The sequence below is a fragment of the Pyrus communis genome, chromosome 16 (genome assembly GCF_041283825.1).
Source record: "Pyrus communis isolate YQ-2024b chromosome 16, ASM4128382v1, whole genome shotgun sequence".
NCBI classification, from domain to species: domain Eukaryota; kingdom Viridiplantae; phylum Streptophyta; class Magnoliopsida; order Rosales; family Rosaceae; genus Pyrus; species Pyrus communis.
This window is the reverse complement of record NC_142580.1, coordinates 6,294,146-6,312,778: the sequence shown is the minus strand read 5'-3', so window position 1 is coordinate 6,312,778 and position 18,633 is coordinate 6,294,146. Positions and strand designations below refer to the sequence as shown.

Sequence of the window (18,633 nt, the reverse complement as noted above, 5' to 3'; positions counted from 1 at the left end):
GAATTGAACCCCAAAAGGTATTTCAGTAATTTCATCTAGTCTGCAGGGCAACAATTGGTTGAGATCAGAGATCGAAGGGTTGGCGATCACTTCAGAGAGGAGTTGGGGTTTTGTCTTTAGCTTCGAGGAATGGGATGCCTTGATCGTTGCAATGAACAAAGAGAAAGTGTCTCACTCGGTCGGCGAAAGGTGAATATTGGGCTAAGATTTTGGACCAAGAAGTCTTGAATTTGCTGCATCAGTACATTTGAAGTTTTCGTTGAGGAACTTTTTCATTTAAATTTGCATAGCTCGGTGGTTTTTCATTTCAATTTGTATACCTTTGTGGCTTTGAATTTATATTTAATTTTGCCTACTATTTATGATTAGTATTAGCACTGATCTTTGCCATCAAACTTTTTCACTTGAATTTGCATACGTCTGTGGCCCTTATTCGCACAGATTTATTTCTTTGCAGGTAGACAATTTTATAATTTTACACGCGCGCGCACATATATATATATATATATATATATATATATAATAATCAAAGATTATTTTTGGAATAATAATGGGTGGAGAAATAAAATTTCAATTTTTTTAACTTTTTAAGGTGTGTGGAATCGTAATGTAGGTGAGAAAATAAAACAATGAGGTGGGTCTAGCAGCTCTCAAAAGCAAAAACGCCATTGGTTCATGGGACTTAATCATCACCATGACAACATCCATTGTTTTATTTAACTTGAAGACTAATGAATTGCACGAATCACAAACATAAAGAAATAAAACCCATAATGGTTTTCATTATTTTAGGAAAAACTTGAGAAGAAATAAAACCCATAATGGTTAACATTATTTGTAACATATCACACAAACATAAAGAAATTAATTTACACAGTTCAGCAGCACCCAAACAGTTGAAGAACCATAAGAGCAAGTCTATCCCTCCCAATTACCCAAGCAATTGGGTGATTGAATCCCCCAAAACCTACAAAATCCTCTCCACCCCAAACCCAATCAGTCGGGCTACATGCAAGGAAGCAGAGCGACTGCTGAATCGAGCAGGAATAGCCTAACCAACCGCATAAGGCTATGTGATGTCAGCGTGTGGCCAGCCTCATCACTCTACCTTTGTAATTCCTTCTACTCTGTCAATCTTTATTCATACTTGCATGGTGAGAATTGTGGTAGAAAGACGTTACTATGGTCAGCTTAGTGGAAAATGTGAGATGAGCAATTTGAAATGTCTACTTTCTTCTCATATAGTCATATGTATGCTTTAACATATGGCAGTTTTAATTATTCATGAGCAACTGAATTTTACTTTTCTTTTCACGGTACACTTAATTTCGTAGATCAACATGTGTGTTTTTAACGAATTTTATTAATGCGTTTGAGGACTAATTGAAGAAAATATTCAATTCTTTCAAAAAAATTGCTCTCTCCTCAATAATTACACTCTCGTTCCGTCATCTTCTCTAAAAATGTCATTGATTTACATTAACAAACTTCTAATTTTTCAATTTGTAACAGAGACGCATACATATGATGGAGAAAAAAATTTGAAGTGCTATTAAGGAAGTTTGGAAATGCTTATGAGTATACATGTGTATATAGGATTGTAATTATGGTTGTATATGTATGTGTAAATAGAGTTGGTATTGCCCCACAATCCAATTATATAAATATGCATTATCATCTTAAATTCTTAATTAGCGTGGTCTTTCATTTTGAATTAAGCATCCTTTCCACACAACCAAAGAAAATGTGCATACATACCACCCTTTGCATAGCAATAGCCTTGAAACGCTTTAGGGGAATGCCTTGATATAAGTATTAAATAAAGACATAGTAAATCATATACTTTTATTAGAAAAAAAAAAAAAAACTCCTCTTACTATATATTTGTACTATCTTTTTAATAAAGATAAGATCCATATGTGTTCATGGACCGTACATCTATTAAATTGATGGTACCAATGATAATACAAATATTTAGTAAATGTAACATTACTTAATACTTCTTTTTCTGCAATCAGACTTTGTTCCTGAGGAACAACTTATTCAATCCAAATTGCATTATACAAAACGAATTACTAAACCTTAGCATCTTGTGCTGGATAAGTACATGCCAGCAGCTGCTCATCATGTTGGAACTTAGCCATGTCTTCCTCCTTCAAATTCACCCATGCTTCAATCCCACCACTCGACCCAGCATCAATGAAACAAACCAGGTTCTTAAATGGAAAGCTGGCCGACGCGACCCACACAGGCTTGCCCCACCCGAAGTCCGTCTCATAATATGGGAACCTGCACAAGCTGCTAAAGCTAAACGACGCTACTTCACGCTTCATAGACTCCTCCGCTAGCTGCTTCAAAAACTCCACGTGCTCGTTGCCCTCTTTGATTTTGGCCATGTAATCACCGTCGATTGTCTTTATCGCCTGCCTCATCTGGCGCACCATCCCGTAACACGTGTCCTCTCTCTCGTCAAACGACGGCGAGGACATGACAAACCGGCTCACGTTCCCGAAATGGTATTCAGGCGGTGGTGGGTCCATCCTCGTCCGCAAGTTAACGGCGTGAGCCACTCTGTAAAGAGTGTTGGGGTTCGGCTTTCCTTGAGTGGAGGCAATAAACCGGGCCCATATAAATGCTGACAAGGCCTCAATCCTACTTGGCTTTATCTCATTGGCTTTATTATCTGTATATCTTGACCTAAGAGAAGCAATCGTGGAAGCACTGAAAACAAACCTTTTTGTGACGATTTTTTCTCTAGCTTTCTCAACGCTTGGTTTGAATCCTGATATGCTTCTAGGTGGAAAGAGCGTGGCCAAATCAAAAATTGGAGGACTGACTGTACTATTTTTAATGCTGCAATCTCCACGAGATATCGACGCCCAACTGTTGAGGAACGTGATGAATGACAATGCATCGGCAACTTTGTGAGAAAAGCAAATTCCAATAGCCATGCCACCACAATCGAACATGTTGACTTGGATAGCAAAAACCAAGTCACCGACATTGTCTAGTTCACATGGGAGTAGTTTGTTGAGCTGGTTTGGGTCTGGTTCGGATATGACATCGGAAAGTGGTGGGGACCTCACTCGGGCTTGGACATAAGGCGCACCTTGGTCGTTGCAATCGATGAAGGCATTTTCAATGATACGTCCAGCCAACGGATAGTATTGTGTCAAGGCCTCAGATAAAGATTGTTTTACCCTATCTGAATAAGTTCTTGCATCGTTGACATGATGATTATTGTAGAAAAAGATCATAGGCATGAAAATTTGTGTTGCGATTTGGTCGAGAAAAGAAAACTCATGCTTACAAAGATGGGGTGGGGTTGGCATAGAAGGCTTAATGTAAGCTCTCTCAATCACTTCAATCTTCATCTTGTAAGGATAATATTGTTGAGAAAAGAGAATGCAATTTGCTTTGATATGTGGAAGACTAGTTGTATATAGCAAATGGCAGCAGATGGTGTCGTATATTATTGTCTTAGGGAGTGTGACATTTATGGTGCTCGTCAGCTCGACTGGTCCCAAGCCAGTAGGCCCTCTTCTTATCTTTTTAACGCGTTGCATTCAATATGGAGGTGTTTAGTTTTCTTCAAAGCTAAAATGAAGTTAGGTTTCAATGCTTATGGCCCAAGAAGTTAATAAAATGTTTAATAAGATGGAGCCCGTGGATAAGATGATAGTCCCAATCTATTTACTTCTACAGATTTTTTAATATGTCCGAAACACGGGACGGTGTGCATTTTATGTCATTATATAAACGGAAGAATTTTTTTTTTCAATTGTCTTTCTACGTGTCTAATAATATATGGCATATGTGCTAATGTTTGGACAGTGAAAATCTCTACTCTACTTGATGCATGCCGGTTCAAAACACTTGATTAGGTGGCGGAGACTTTGAAGACTTCTGTTTGTATGGAGATTTCAAAGGAAATCATATCAAATAAATATATGCATGAGTAAATGCAAATTAAAAAATAATGAACTTTTGGGTTTTTACCGGGTTTGGCATAATAATACTCCAAAAAGAAGTGGACAATAAGGTTGGTGCGCTTTAACTTTACGCCACCTTGGCAGATAAAGGATGGCGATATGTACAGAATTATGATTTGGCCATCTTAATTTTGGAAAAGGATACTCGTAGGATTCTTTTTCTAGGGATACAGATGATCGTTTATCGTATATCGTATGATCAGTTTTCGTTAGGTATTATTTATATTTAATTTTAAATTTTAAATTTCAAATAATTTTTTACCGCATAATGTACGATGAACGGCCACGATCACGGGATCCTTTGGATCTCCACGAAAAGGATCCGGCGAGGATCCTTTTCCCTTAATTTTTGTAATGGAATATCATGTAATCAAATTTGAAGTTAGGAGCAAATTCCAACCGATATATCAATCTTATGTGGATTGATATATGAGTTTTCATATGTCAAATTTGACATATGAGAAAATGTGATGTCAAATAATTTTTAATTATTTTATTGTGTGGATCCCATTAATGCACTAATTATAGATCTTGAAATTTTATTTTAATTGATTTCTTTTTAAAATTGGTCCTACAAATATTATTTATTACAAAAAAAAACATATCGGTTGGAAAAAAAAAGAAAATCTGACATTGCCACATCAGTCATCAAATTAACATTTGACTTTTATCTTTTGACATCTCATTCAGAGATGCACTTATGCTTCAAAGTTTACATTGACTTTCCGTTTTTGTGTTACTTGGATAATTACACCATCGATAACTTGTATAACTGAACCAAGCATTGCAATGTATTATGTACGTATGTAATTTTTGTAAAACATTAACAATAACATAATTGAACACACCTTAGTTTTAGGATGTACTTTATTTTGTAGACATTTCTGACTAGAGAAGTGTTGAGAATGAATCTCAAATTAATAGGAGGAGGGATCTTGCATGAACGTTTAAGTAATTTTGTCCATTTTTCATATTGTCAATTGATTTTATGGTGGAACATCAACTTTTCATGATATCAAAGCAGGTTCTCCCATGTGTGAATCATAATGTTCACACATGCTTCACGTCACCTGGGAGTGTTGTCTGCGTGTTTGGTTTGAAAATTCACCTTGTGTGAGGAGTCGTGTTAAGAATGAATCTCACATTGATGTAAGGATGGACCTTACATGAGTTTATAAGTAAATTAAACTACTCTCCATCAATTGGTTTTATAAAAAACCTTAACTTTCTTCAAGGGTTGATCAACCCTAAGTTCTAATCTTTCCTCCCACCTCACTAATATCAACTTTGAATCTCTTTAATTAGTTGGTAAACTTAGTACGTACTTTGATTAGGAAGAACAATCGGGATTCAGATCTCTAAATTGAGCGTACAAATGTATGAGTATTATTATAGTTGTCTACACAATTTAGAAGCGTACGAGCATACAATCTTAACCAATTTTATATTTACACCGAGGAAGGTGGATAGCACTCACTGTTAAGAAATTGAATAATTCAAAACCTTGAGCAGACAGTCATTGACCAAAATCAACCAGAAATATTATAGGGAATTGTTATTAGCACTCTAAAAATTTCATTCTACACTTCTCATAAGTGTATTTATCTTTCTAATTATAGAAGGTTTGGTGTGACAAATGAAATTTTTGACGTGCTAATAACAATTCTCATATTATATTCTATAACCAAAAATTAAGGAAATATTCAAATAAAGAGTTTAGTTGGATAAAAAAATTCATCTAGAATAATCGTCAGTACACAAATCTATATTATTATTAAGAGAACCCTTCTTGTCAACTTTTTGCCACTTTTTTTTAAATTTTGCCCTCACTTTTGATACACAATACTTACATAAGGAGGGCAAAATAGTAATTTTGTATCTTTTACATTTTTTTACCCTATTTTGCCCTCACTTTTGATACACAATGCTTACATAATGAAGGCAAAATAGTAATTTTGTATCTTTGATAAATTGACAATCATATCCCTATTTTTCTTATTTTATCTTTTGATACACAATATTTACATAAGAAGGACAAAACAATAATTATGTAATATTAAGATAAAATATGCACTTATTAAGAGAAATTGTCCCATCATCATTTTTTTATACTCTTTTTAAAATTTTAAAAACTAATCACACTCCTTAATGAAAAAACAAAAAATAAAATGAAATTGTTCACAGACATAGAGTGTGTGCTCATCGGCTAGTATTCTTTAATTGCTAGCCTCATCATTGTATGCAAAACTCCACCTAGTACTCAGCTTGAAGATATTTGTATGGCAAAGGGTGACGTTCTTCTTTGCACTTTTGTGGTTTCTTTTTTTAGGAACTTTAACGAAAAGCTTCCAGTACTATTCTCTTTAACGAAAAATCATATTTGTACATTAAAAAATCAATCCTGATACTATTCATTTTATCCTTATAGTTAAAACTCAAAGTTTTGAATTCATTTTCATTAGTTTTCATTTCTTTTTCTTTTTTTTAATGGTTTTTCAGAAACTAAGAATGTATATAATGTCTTTTTTTTTTTTTTTTTTAAATTATTATTATTAAGGAAGAATGTTCAAAACTATTACAACTATTTAAGAAGTTTCATACTCAGGATGCATGATTGGAAACTCAACATCATATCTACTAAGATATTGAACCACATACAAGGATGTATATAAATATCACTTGAAATCTACACATATGAGATCGTTAAAAGGCCAAAACGTAATAGATTAAAGTAAATTTACAAAAACCTACCTAGGACTTTTCTGATCAGAAAATTAAGTGAGATCTTTCACGTAAGAAATAAGCAGTACATATATTCAGGAATCAAAATATTACCATTTCCTCCAAAGACACTATTTTTTTTCAAAATTGGGAATTGAATTCCTTATCTGTGTAGGCCCCATTTTTGTTAAGATTACAGTTAGTAAATACTTGAATAATTCACAGCTGGAATCCATTTTCTTAGGCCATCTCCAACCGAAGGGTCCAGAGGGCCGAAAATAGCCCGAAAACTGGTCCAACAAAGGGCTAGGCTAGAGGGCTCATGGAATCTGAAAGGGCCAAAAGACTGGAGGGCTGGCCAGAAAATAGAGCAATCATGTCAGTTATAACCGACAAAATTGCTTTAAAAAAATTTTGCTAATTTTTTTTTTTAAATTTTTAAAAGTTCTAATTTTTTTTTCCTATAAATACCAAAATCATTCATTAAATTTAAGTTCTAATTATTTCTGGTTTTTTGGGCCAGTTACCGTTGTAGTTTTTAAATTTAAGTTGTTGTTGAATTTGAATTTAAGTTGTTTTAGTTTTTAAATTTAAATAATAAATTATGTTTGGGCCTATGACCCTTTGGCCATCGGCTGAAGACGATTTTTTGTGACAGGGCTAAAACGAGCCCTATGGCCCTCGGTTGGAGACGAGACAAATATGGCCCTATACTGTTCATTAAAATATTAATATCTTGAAGGGTCAGGAGGCTAAAACGAGCCCTCTGACGCCATCTCCAACAAAGGGTTGGTTAGAGGGCTCGTTTTAGCCATCTGTCCCTTCAAGATATTAATATTTTAATGAACAATACAATGCCATATTTGCATCCGTCTCCAACCGAGGGCCAAAAGGTCAGAGGGCTCGTTTTGGCCATGTCATAAAAAACCTTCTCCAACCGAGGGCCATAGGGCCAAACATAATTTATTATTTAAATTTAAAAACTACAACAACTTAAATTTAAAAACAACAACAACTTAAATTTAAAAACTACAACTAAAATTTAAAAACGACAAATTAATTTAAAAACTACAAATTAAATTTGAAAACAACATTAACTTAAATTTAAAAAAGAAAAACTAACCAAAAGGGCTTCAAAATTTTGAATTTTAATAAAAAAATCATATACAAACTTTATTTAATAATAAGGATAACAAAAAAAAGAAAAATAATAAAAAAATAATCAAACCCAACCGCGAGTAAGCACGCGCCAACCAATTCAAATATCAAATAAAGGCTTTGCTGTAACTGTAAGCAGATAAAACTGATAAGAAGACTAATGTGCAATGCAAAATAAGTAGTGGGAGTAGTACAATGAATGATGAGATGGAATGGATGGATGAAATAAATTATTTTTGCAATGATGAGATGGAATAGATGGATGAAATAAATTATTTTTGAAATATTTCATTGGAAAGGAAAATGTGAGAGTGAAGCTTTAATTACTCTTTTTTCTTTTAGAGAGGGAGAGAGAGAAATCTGTTTACGTACAGAAAGAAAGAAAAGAAAAGTAGTAATTTTCAACAGAGAATCAACGATGCAAAAGTAGCACGCAAATTACTTTTTAAATATTTCATCGGGAAGGAAGAGAGAGAATGTGTAAGGAAGAGAGATTGTGAGGGTAGAGCCAACCAAATCCTTTCACACTGACATCAACAAACTCCAAAAAATTTTAAAAAGAGAGAGAAATTTGAGATAAAAAAATGTATTGCTCATAGTAATTTGTAAGGAAATAGTTTAAAAAATAGTGATAGTGCTAGTGTTCGATTTTAAGAAATAGTCAGTGTTTAGTTTAGGAAATAGTTAGTTTTTTGTTTAAGAAATAGTCAATGCTTAGTTTACGAAATAGTGACAGCACTAGTTTACTAAAGAGTGATAATACTAGTGTTTGGTTTGAAAAATAGTCAATGCTTAATTTACGAAATAGTGATAGTACTATTACTTGGTTTAATATATAGTCTATTGTGTTTGGTTTAAGAAATAGCCAGTGTTTAGTTTACGAAATAGTAATAGTACGAGCGTTCAGTTTAAGAAATAGTCAGTATTCAGTTTACAAAATAGACAGTGTTTAGTTCAAGAAGTAATGATAGTATTAGTGTTCCGTTTAAGATATAGTTAGTGTTCAGTTTAAGAATATTGTTCAGTTTAAGAAGTAGTCAATGTTCAGTTTACAAAATAGTGTTTGGTTTAAGAAGTAGTCAATGTTCAGTTTAAGAAATAGTGTTCAGTTTAAGAAATAGTGTTCAGTTTAAGAAGTAGTCAATGTTCTGTTTAAGAAATAATCACAGTATTAATGTTCATAAAACTAAATAATGAAAATTTTCTTTATTTTTGATTTTGTAATATTATTACTTAGTTTGTTCTAAAACAATTGAAAAAAATAATCAAATAAACAAATAATAAAATAAAAATAAAATGTTTATGGAGTGAGGTGAAAGGAGAGAGAAGAGTGGGGAGAGGTGAAAAAAAATAAAAATAAAAAAAGAGAAAAAATTGATGTGGATGGGTGAGGTGAAAGGAGAGAAAAAAATGGATGTGAACATACGAAAGAAGGAGAGAGAGAAAAAGGTAGAACAGTTAAGTGGGGAAGAGAGTGTGTGTGTGATGTGACGCACGTCACTCTATGTTTTTTTTTGTTTTGTTGTTACGTAAAACTTTTGTCATTTTCATTAAAATTTGAGTTCTTTTTATTAAAGTTTAAGTCTTTTTTATTAAATAAAGTTAGTATATGGTTTTTTATTAATTAAAAGTTTTGAGAAGCCATTTTCATTAAAGTTTTCATTTAAAAACTACAATAACTTAAATTTAATATCCATAATCAACAGCTTCTTCATCATCTGTCATTGTAGGAGTATAAAAAATATGAAGTTAATTATAGGAAAAAATGGAATTAATTTTTTTTTTTTTGTGAAATAGAAGTTATAGGAAAAAATGGAATTTAAAAAAAATATGAAACAGATTTTTTAAAATAAAAGTTATAGGGAAAAATAGAATTAAAAAAAAATATGAAAAATAGAAGTTATAGGGAAAATTTTGTAAATAAAAAATAATAATAAAACTGTAAAAAAAAAAAATTCAAATGCAACGGCTAGCTAACGTCAGTTAGCTGTTGCATTTAAATTTTTTTTTTAAGCATTCTTGTCGATTATAACCGACAGGAAAGATGATTTTTCTTATCAGCTCTCCAGCCCTTTCCGATTCCGTGGGGCCCTCTCAGATTTCACAGCCTTTTAGCCTAATCCTTGGTTAGAGATGATTTTCGGACTATTTTCGAACCTCTGACCCTCTTGACCCTTCGATTGGAGATGGCCTTATGTTGTAGGCATATCACAACGTAACGCTTTTAGGTTTTTACTTTTTTTAGCTAATGCTTACAGTTAATAATAAGTAAATGGCGTTAGCTCTGTACACTTTATAGGTTTAACTAATATTATAAAACTCTTTTTCATAGGATTAGGATTAACCCACTACTCTCATCAGTCCGCTAGTTGAAGTTTACGTGTAAGAATGCAGACCAGATTATAGGATCCTATCCGGATCTTTTCTATCAGGATCCCTTTATCGTATCTGTTCATTTATCATCTTGCAGTAAAAAATTATTTTAAATTATTTATTTAAAATTGAACATAAATAATAATTGATGATAACTACCAAAACTATATGATGAATAGACTCAATAAAATGATCTCAGTAATCCTTACAAAGATAATTAAAAAAAAATTCTCATCCATTTCAAAACTTGTATTCATAACGGCGTTGTCAAAGGTTAGCTCACAGTGCGCATCAACCACATTAAGTGCTCATCAACTACATTAAATGCTCGTTAAGTGCTTTGTCTGCCCTCTTAATTTTGGTGTCCGTTTGTGTTCTTCTGTTTTGTATGGTCACTGTTAAGTTACGTTAATATTTTATATTTTTTATAAAGATAATAAGATAAAAATAAATAGTAATATAAAATATTGACGTGATTTTACCGAAATCACATAAACAGAAGAGCACGAAAGAACACCGAAAGTCGAAAGGCCGACAATTCTTGTCCCTCGTTAAGTGCTCATCAACCACGTTAAGTGCTCAGATAAGTTCATCCATGACGCCTGACAAAGATCAAATCCCTAATTACATACTGACAAAAGGTCAAATCCCTAATTATAGAGTATGTCACTATCGATAGCAAATACCCAACAAGAAACCATTAATGAAAGAACTGTCTCGAAAACCAAGCACATTATTTTCAAGTTGCAATTCCATAAGGATATGTAAAAGCTGCAAGTGTTTGCTTGAGCATTTGGATAACTTGTATTCATATTAGACTCGCCTCAATGGTTAGATCCGGCTTCAACTTTTAGGTTAAATTCTAAAATTTGGGCAAATTTAACTCATAATGCTCATCAAAATTTAGATTTTAAATTAATTAAATTCTTCTTCAATGATTGTGTTTAAAATAAGTTGTGGGTTAAACATAAAATTTTAAATTTGTAAATACATTAAATTCAACGACTGAAATTGAATATGATCAAATCTAACGGTAAAAAAAGAAATCTAACGACCCAAAATTAAATCTAATGACTAAAACAAATAAAAAATATTTAAATCATAATTCACCCAAAAATTCTATAAATACATATTTTCAACTTTTTCAGATTCTAAATATTTTTTTGGTTAACATATTCATAAAAATAAATTATGATAATCTGCATCAATTTTATTTTGAAAAAAAAAACCTAAAAAAAGTAGTCTAAATTCATTCTTTAATACTCTCACACTAAACTTTTAATCTAGAACCATTAGAGTAAAAAAATTGTGACAATCCGTTCCAAATTTTACGTTTTTATTTTGTTTTAAAAGCGTGAATTTATGAAATTGCCCTAGAGGCAAGGACTTTGACTTCTGTTGACCATTGTCTAGAGAGACGTATGACTTATTCTTTTAACATATTCTCGTAATACTCATGGATGTGAACGCACAGGCGAAAGCCGTTTACGAGTCCGGATTATAACGGTATAGTTACCGATGTTCGAAATTGGTTATTCAAGGTTTAGTGTTAATTAAATTAAATCCCCAATCAGAAATTGGTTACTCAAGGTGAAGCCCAATTAGAAATGGAGGAAAGAAAAGAAAAAAAAAAAAAAAAAAAAGTGGCTTCCTGTCCACCGCACCCACCACGAGTTCCCATTTTCCAAGGCCGATTCCGGCCAACTCCGGTGGAGTTTTTCGATGCCACCACCATTATCTTGAAGCTCTCATTCCCCTCTACAAAACCCACCCAAGAACCACCTTGATTAACCATGGTATGTGGCGGTTTGAGGCCACGAAAGTTGACGAAAATCAATAGTGCTCCGGCCACCCTTTTCGATTTTCCAGCAAATCGGCAAAGCGATGGCTGATGCCACCACTTGGGCTTTGTGGCCTATTATCCCAAGAGCAAAACCCAACCAACCTTGACCCCGTTGGACCACCGTAGACGACGAATCGACGTCGGGAAGTTTTAGGCACCCGCCGGCTTTGTGGGCAAAATTGACCATCTTCCGTCCGCTTTTGGACTTCGTGGCAGGGACCAATCATTCAGGACTCCTCGATGCGTGCACTAGAGAATCATAGCGTGGACTCCAGGTGAGTGCATCTTTTCCTTTTTATTGTACATATTATTGAGAGTTCTATCGACACTTTTAAATTGATTAGGTATATTACTTTCATATATAATTATTGTGAATGCTTGAAGTACTATATGAACTACGAATGGCTTGATCCCTATTTAGGGTACGTAGGCAGTCTAACGAGACGTTAGATGCAACCATAAAATATTTGAGACAAAAACCTTGCTTGGGAAATTGAGTAATGCGAAGGAAATTGGTAAATGCAAGTTTTAGTTTTGTGAATTAGTTAGTTAAATTAGTGTTAATTGGGTTGTCATGGATAATTATCCCTGAAAATAAGTAGTTCAGGACCGTATCACGATATTGTCTGCTTTGGGCTCTGATACCAAATTGTCACATCCCGGCCCGGGGCGGATCACTTCCCGGGCCCGCTCCACCACCGTATCACGATATTGTCTGCTTTGGGCTTACCATTCCCTCACGGTTTTGTTTTTGGGAACTCATGAGCAACTTCCCAGTGGGTCACCCATCATGGGATTGCTCTAGCCCCCTTCTCGCTTAACTTCGAAGTTTCGATGGAACCCGAAGCCAGTGAGCTCCTAAAAGGCCTCGTGCTAGGTAGGGATGGGAATATACATTTAAGGATCACTCCCTTGGGCGATGTGGGATGTTACATCGATTCTCGCCAAAGACGAATTTGAACCGCATCATTGCTAGCCCATTATAAGGTTAAGTCCACCCTCTCCCCTTAGAGCATCCCCAGTGAGGAGGTATATAGGGAGCTGAAAAAGTAGTGGATATAACCCATTTTAGAGCTTTGAGGAATCTTTAGGATTTTATAAAATAATATTTCCCAATGAGGGGCTATTTCTTTCAGGCTATATATATATATATATATATATATGAAGTAATTTGATTATGCGATAATTTTTTTTTTTTTTTTTTGTGTTTACTTTTCTTAAGTTAATTTTTGGACATGCTATCTTAAATTTTTTTTCATGAACCTTTCAACCTAAAAAGTTCAAGTTGTGACAAAGTGAGATTTCATCACTTATGAATAGTTCGTTAAATTAGATTCTCTTATCTCAATCTCATCCGTTGAAAGAAACAAACCTCCACTTCGCCCTCTGAAATAATTGATGTTCACATACAACACAACAATTTACCTAGCACCAATTGGTAAATTAGTATCATACAATTTTGAAAAAAAATTATTTGAAAATTTCACCCACCAATGCCCATGAACGTTAAATCAAATTGAAAGTTTAATTCTTATGGAATTTAAAATAATCATTAATTAGCCAAATTGCAAGAAAAATAAGCAAGAAAAAAGAATAAAAAAAAAAGAATAAAATGAGAGAATAAGTGTATTCGCAAGTGAAGCCGTGAAGGGAGAGTGATAGAATTTTGCTCAATAGGTTGCTATTTTTCTGTGGGACCCACTGTTTGTTGGGGCTTGATGTAGCCCAATTTTATGCTACCAAATAAAGGAAGTTGCTAGCCCCAGTGGTGGATTTAACCCCATTTTCCGGCTCATTGGGGATGAAATTTCTCACTAAGGCTTGAAATGTAGTAACCTCATGGAGGATTCATTGTGGATGCTCTTAGTGTAGATAATATCGTGGATTAAGTCCAAAAACTCTTTCAACATTTTAAAAGCACTTTTATACAAGCTCTTATTTTTGCTAGTTCTACTTCTACTTGAAGTCATAGTCATGAACTCATTTTCGACCCAAAAAAAAAAGTTGTGGACTCATGGGGGACAAGTGTTTTGTTAGAATTTGCTCATGTGCAGAGTGGGCCTTAAGAGTGTAAAGTGGTGTCACTGCACATGGCCCCAATTACGATTTTACGTTATCTGTATATATATTTAAATTTGCAATGACATACCAAATTCTTCTCGCAATGCAATTGTCTTCCGCGTCCATGTACCATAAAACACATGACACCACCTCCAATCTAAATGTTAAAAACAATTCCGTAACTACATAGTTACACAGTTATACAAGTATATAATTACATCTAAAAGTTAAAAAACAATTCCGTAATTACATAGTTACACAATTATACAACTATATAATTACAATCGTACAATTATAGAAGGGTGGTGGTATCCAAACACTCATTTTAACCTCTCACACACCCTAGTTAATTTTTGTTTATTGATCTTCTTCAATTCCTTCAATTTGCTAGCACTGCTTTGACAGAATTGCACAATTGTGTATTACAGAACGATGTGTAGTTTAGCTCGTCTGGCCCTACATCTACTTCTAGTGTAATCACAAAACTTCGTGTGTGTATGTGCACGCGCCAAATTCCCTACTCTTCTTCATTAATATTTATCGTATTTTCTTTACAAAAATGACATATTATACGATTGCAAAGTTACACAATTAGGCCACATGAAAATGATGCAAAATGTAAGAAAGAAAAACAAAGAAACTCTCTCATGAGAGCGTAGCCTAGGTGGAGGAATTAAGAGATGAAGATGATTGTAGAATGCTCCACTAAGGCTCGTGAGAAAGAGCTGGAAATCATACAACTCTAAATTAAAACAACAAAAGTAGGAGGTGAAAAAAAAAAACACGATAGAGAAGAGGATTACATGCACTGGAGGGAGAAATTATAGGCTTTGAGGCGTTAATTTAGGGGTTTTTTTTTTTTTTGCATATTTCCTATAAATAATTTCTTGGTCAAGTAGTTTTTTTTTTTTTTGGTCAAATTATATATTTTGTTAGATTAACCACTGACAAAATTTAAACTCACATCGTGCAAGAGTTCAACACATTTCCACCATTGTGGTAAATGATCACTTTTAGACAAGTAGTTTAAAACAGTTGTAACAATAAGCTTTGCATGAATATATATATATATATATATATATTTTTTTTTTTAATTTTTTTTTTTTGAACAAACGACATCATTACTATTATTATTTTTGTCAAAACAAACGATATTATTTATCTTAAGAAGAATTGTACCAAAAAATAAAATAAAAAAAAAATTGATTTCCGACCACAAGGCTTTTCAATCGCACTTTCATCTCCGTAGCTGCTGGGACTCGGAAACCAAGACTAACGCTAAGTGATGGGCCTGATGGCTATGCTGCTAGTGACACTTTACGAGATACTGTTTTTGATGGTAGCGTGGCCATTATTGAGTGTATGATCCTCAGATTTTGAAATCTGGGCTTCCGAGTCTTATCAAAATCTAACGAAGGAATCCGTTATTAAGCGTACGATTCCTAACTACATCTGTTTTTATGCTCTCTACATTTATATGTGAAGAAGGATAATTCTGTTTTACTATCTTTCTTTCTTCTTTTTTGTGTCAAAATTCTGTAAGTGAGCCTTAATATGTTAAGATAGTAAGGATTGGCACCTATTTGAAGCTTAACGGTCACTCTAGTACCATTTACACATAAAAAGACATAAGATATGTGAAGTATCGTCTCACATCTAGATAAATTACTTCAAATTATGAATTTACTAAATTTGAAGGGAACTTATTTACTCAAGTTCTGCACTTCTACTTGAAGGTCATAGTCATGAATTTTTGTGAGAATTTGGTCATGTGTACATCACGAGGGCTGGTTTGGTATTATTGTGTTTTGAAGAAAAAAAAAAAAACTATTTCTGATGTGCTGTGAGAATAAATTTATTTTTGCTGCTTCACGTTTTCAGTTTTTTTTCACTCAAAACTATGAAAATAAGTTGTTTTTAAATATTTACCAAACACATTTTTAAGCTCTGCTTTTTTATATCAACTTTTTATAAAAACACCTCAAATACCAAATCAGTACCTAATCTAACGATATCTGCTTTTGAAGGGACAAGCCCTACGGCTCAAGTAACTACTCACGGACCAAACAAGTTTATGATTGCGTGGCTCAAATATTAGCCAACTGAAGCCAAAAGTCCTGATTGGCTCATCTTCCATTGCAGAGGCCCAAATTCTTGAACAAGTTTATGGTTTATGGAACTTACACAACTTAGAACTATTCTACAAAAATAACTTGAAAATAACAAATAACTGGTGTGATGTGTTATCAATATAAAATAAGAAATGAGGGGATCTTCTTTGTGAGAATTCCAAAAATCCTCCAATCAAATCGTTCATCGTATACATCAAGTATTGTTTATATTTAATTTTAAATAAAAAAATTTACAATAATTCATGACCGTACGATGTACGATGAATGAATATGATTAGATAATCTCTGAGATCCTTACATTTCATAAAGAGAATGTGAAGAGGATGCTCATTCTAAAATAAGTATGTACTTCAGTAATAATAACATCATATAGCTCACAAAATTTTTAGCATCACCCACTGCAAAAACAAGAACATCAATTGAGTTTAAAAAGATGATCATAAAATTCTCTTAATACAACCCCAAAACTCAGAAACCAAAATTAAGATTGAACAAAGAAAATGGCCATCACTCAACTCAACTAACATTGATGTCCAAAATCTTGGAAGTAATGGAAGCCTTCGGAATAGTAATATACAAGACCCCATCTCTAACCTCAGCCTTGATCTCCTCAAACTGAATATTCTCCGGCAACGCAATCCTACTGCTGTACCTCCCATAGCTCTTGGCAGACCACTCCTCCCCGTTTTCTTCCACCACCGCCCCATTCTCCGTCTTCTTGGCCGCCTTCTCAGCCTTCACAACCAGCATTTTATCCTCCACCCACACCTTCACGTCCTCCTTCGTCATCCCCGGCATGTCGAATCTCATATTGTAATCACTCTCCCCTTCTTTGATCTCCCATGGCGTCCTCCCCCTGCCGTACACTCCTGCCTCGCTTGGCAATGGCGTCGTGTACCCGCCAGAGCAGGCCAACGGGTCCTCCATCATCCTCTCCATTGTTTCCATCATCTGCTGCACCGTCCTCGTCGTCGGAAACCGATCCCACAACCCTGCCAAATATCAATTTGTTATTCAATTAAACTATTCAAACCTAGGGCATGTCTGAGAGACTGTTTCTGAAAATGCTCACCAAAAATAATTATGACTTAATTTAGGGCATGTCCGAGTGACTGTTTCCAATGTAAACACTACTGGCATAAGCACTTACGAACAGAAGTACTTACTACGCAAGCAATCTCAAGCAAGTCCAAGAAGCTTAAAAGTTTGAGGGGGGAACTCGAACTTACCGATGGGTGGCGCTGGGGCAGCTCTCTTTCTAGGCTGGGCTTCTTGTTGTTGTTGTTGTTGGAGCTTGGCGGCCCTCTGCAAGTGGTCGAGGTTGTCTCGTGCATCACCTGCCATGGCCTTGATTCTGTTCTTACCGTAGCTAAAACGTCCACCGCCATGAATTGGTTTGTAAAAAACTGGTATCGCACATTTTTGGTTTTTGCAGATGGCATTGGGAGAAAAAAGGCTGAAATTTGCTATGGCCTGAGACATTTTTGTATCTCTCAATTGTTGTGGGCTTTTGTTTATTGGTCGAGTGATGTTGTAAGTTGTTGGCACCAGAAATTAATGGAGTTGTAGGGTACTGTTTGGTAGACAAGAAAATCGAGCCCGAAAGTGAAGGACAATGGAATTTGAGGAGAAACGAACTAGGTTGTCCTATATTTAAAGGAAAGCGTAGACCTTTCTGGAAGAAGAAACGAAGGAAGAAGACGAGAGTTTCAGAACCTGACACTGACAGTTCTGGAAAGCTCTAGAAAGGAGAAACCTCACCTGGATAAGGAAAAATCTGGGATACTCGGTGGCAAATTCGCACGACGTCGTTTTGGTCAATTGGCATTTCGGCATTTACAGTTTTTGAAATGTACACTACTCGCGGGAACCTCATTCTGATAAGACATAATCAAATTTCTTTAGTTTGTTGAAAGAAAAGTGTTTGCAAATTTCCCACAAAAAATTGCTTAGTTATTTATGGATGAAGCATCAAATGAAAACAACACCCACCTCCATAATTACTAATTAGATTATAATTTGTTTGTGATTAATGTTGTTAATTGGACTACATTTGTTGATCACATTATTGACCACTTCTCTAATCCATGTCATTATGTAAATCTCACGTATATATGTGGGTACACCTTCTATTTTGAGAAGTGATTAGTAAATGTGATACAAATAACATTATTATTATAAACCAACATGCATATGAAAGGAAAATATATACTTGCATCCATTGCATGGAAGGGTTAGTCCTTTGCGATTAACTTGTTTTCATTGGACAAATTTCATGATCATAATCATTTAAAGTCATATTTAGAAAAAACCAACCAAACTAAAAATCACTTAGTTATTTATATGTATCACA

The 18,633-nt window shown here is 34.2% G+C and overlaps 2 protein-coding genes across 2 annotated transcripts; both read right to left on the bottom strand.

Moving 5' to 3' along the window:
• Positions 1-1,894: 1,894 nt before the first annotated feature.
• Positions 1,895-3,509, bottom strand: LOC137732080 (stemmadenine O-acetyltransferase-like). The gene has a single exon (XM_068471377.2). The coding sequence runs from the start codon at positions 3,372-3,374 to the stop codon at positions 2,076-2,078; it is 1,299 nt and encodes a 432-aa protein (XP_068327478.2). The 5' UTR covers positions 3,375-3,509; the 3' UTR covers positions 1,895-2,075.
• Positions 3,510-16,633: 13,124 nt separating this feature from the next.
• On the bottom strand, positions 16,634-17,885 carry LOC137731432 (small heat shock protein, chloroplastic). Its single transcript, XM_088688281.1, has 2 exons — positions 17,510-17,885; positions 16,634-17,272 (listed from the first exon to the last, which is right to left on the bottom strand). Exons 1-2 carry the CDS (start codon positions 17,760-17,762, stop codon positions 16,797-16,799), a joined length of 729 nt encoding a protein of 242 aa, XP_088544407.1. The 5' UTR covers positions 17,763-17,885; the 3' UTR covers positions 16,634-16,796.
• Positions 17,886-18,633: the final 748 nt, after the last annotated feature.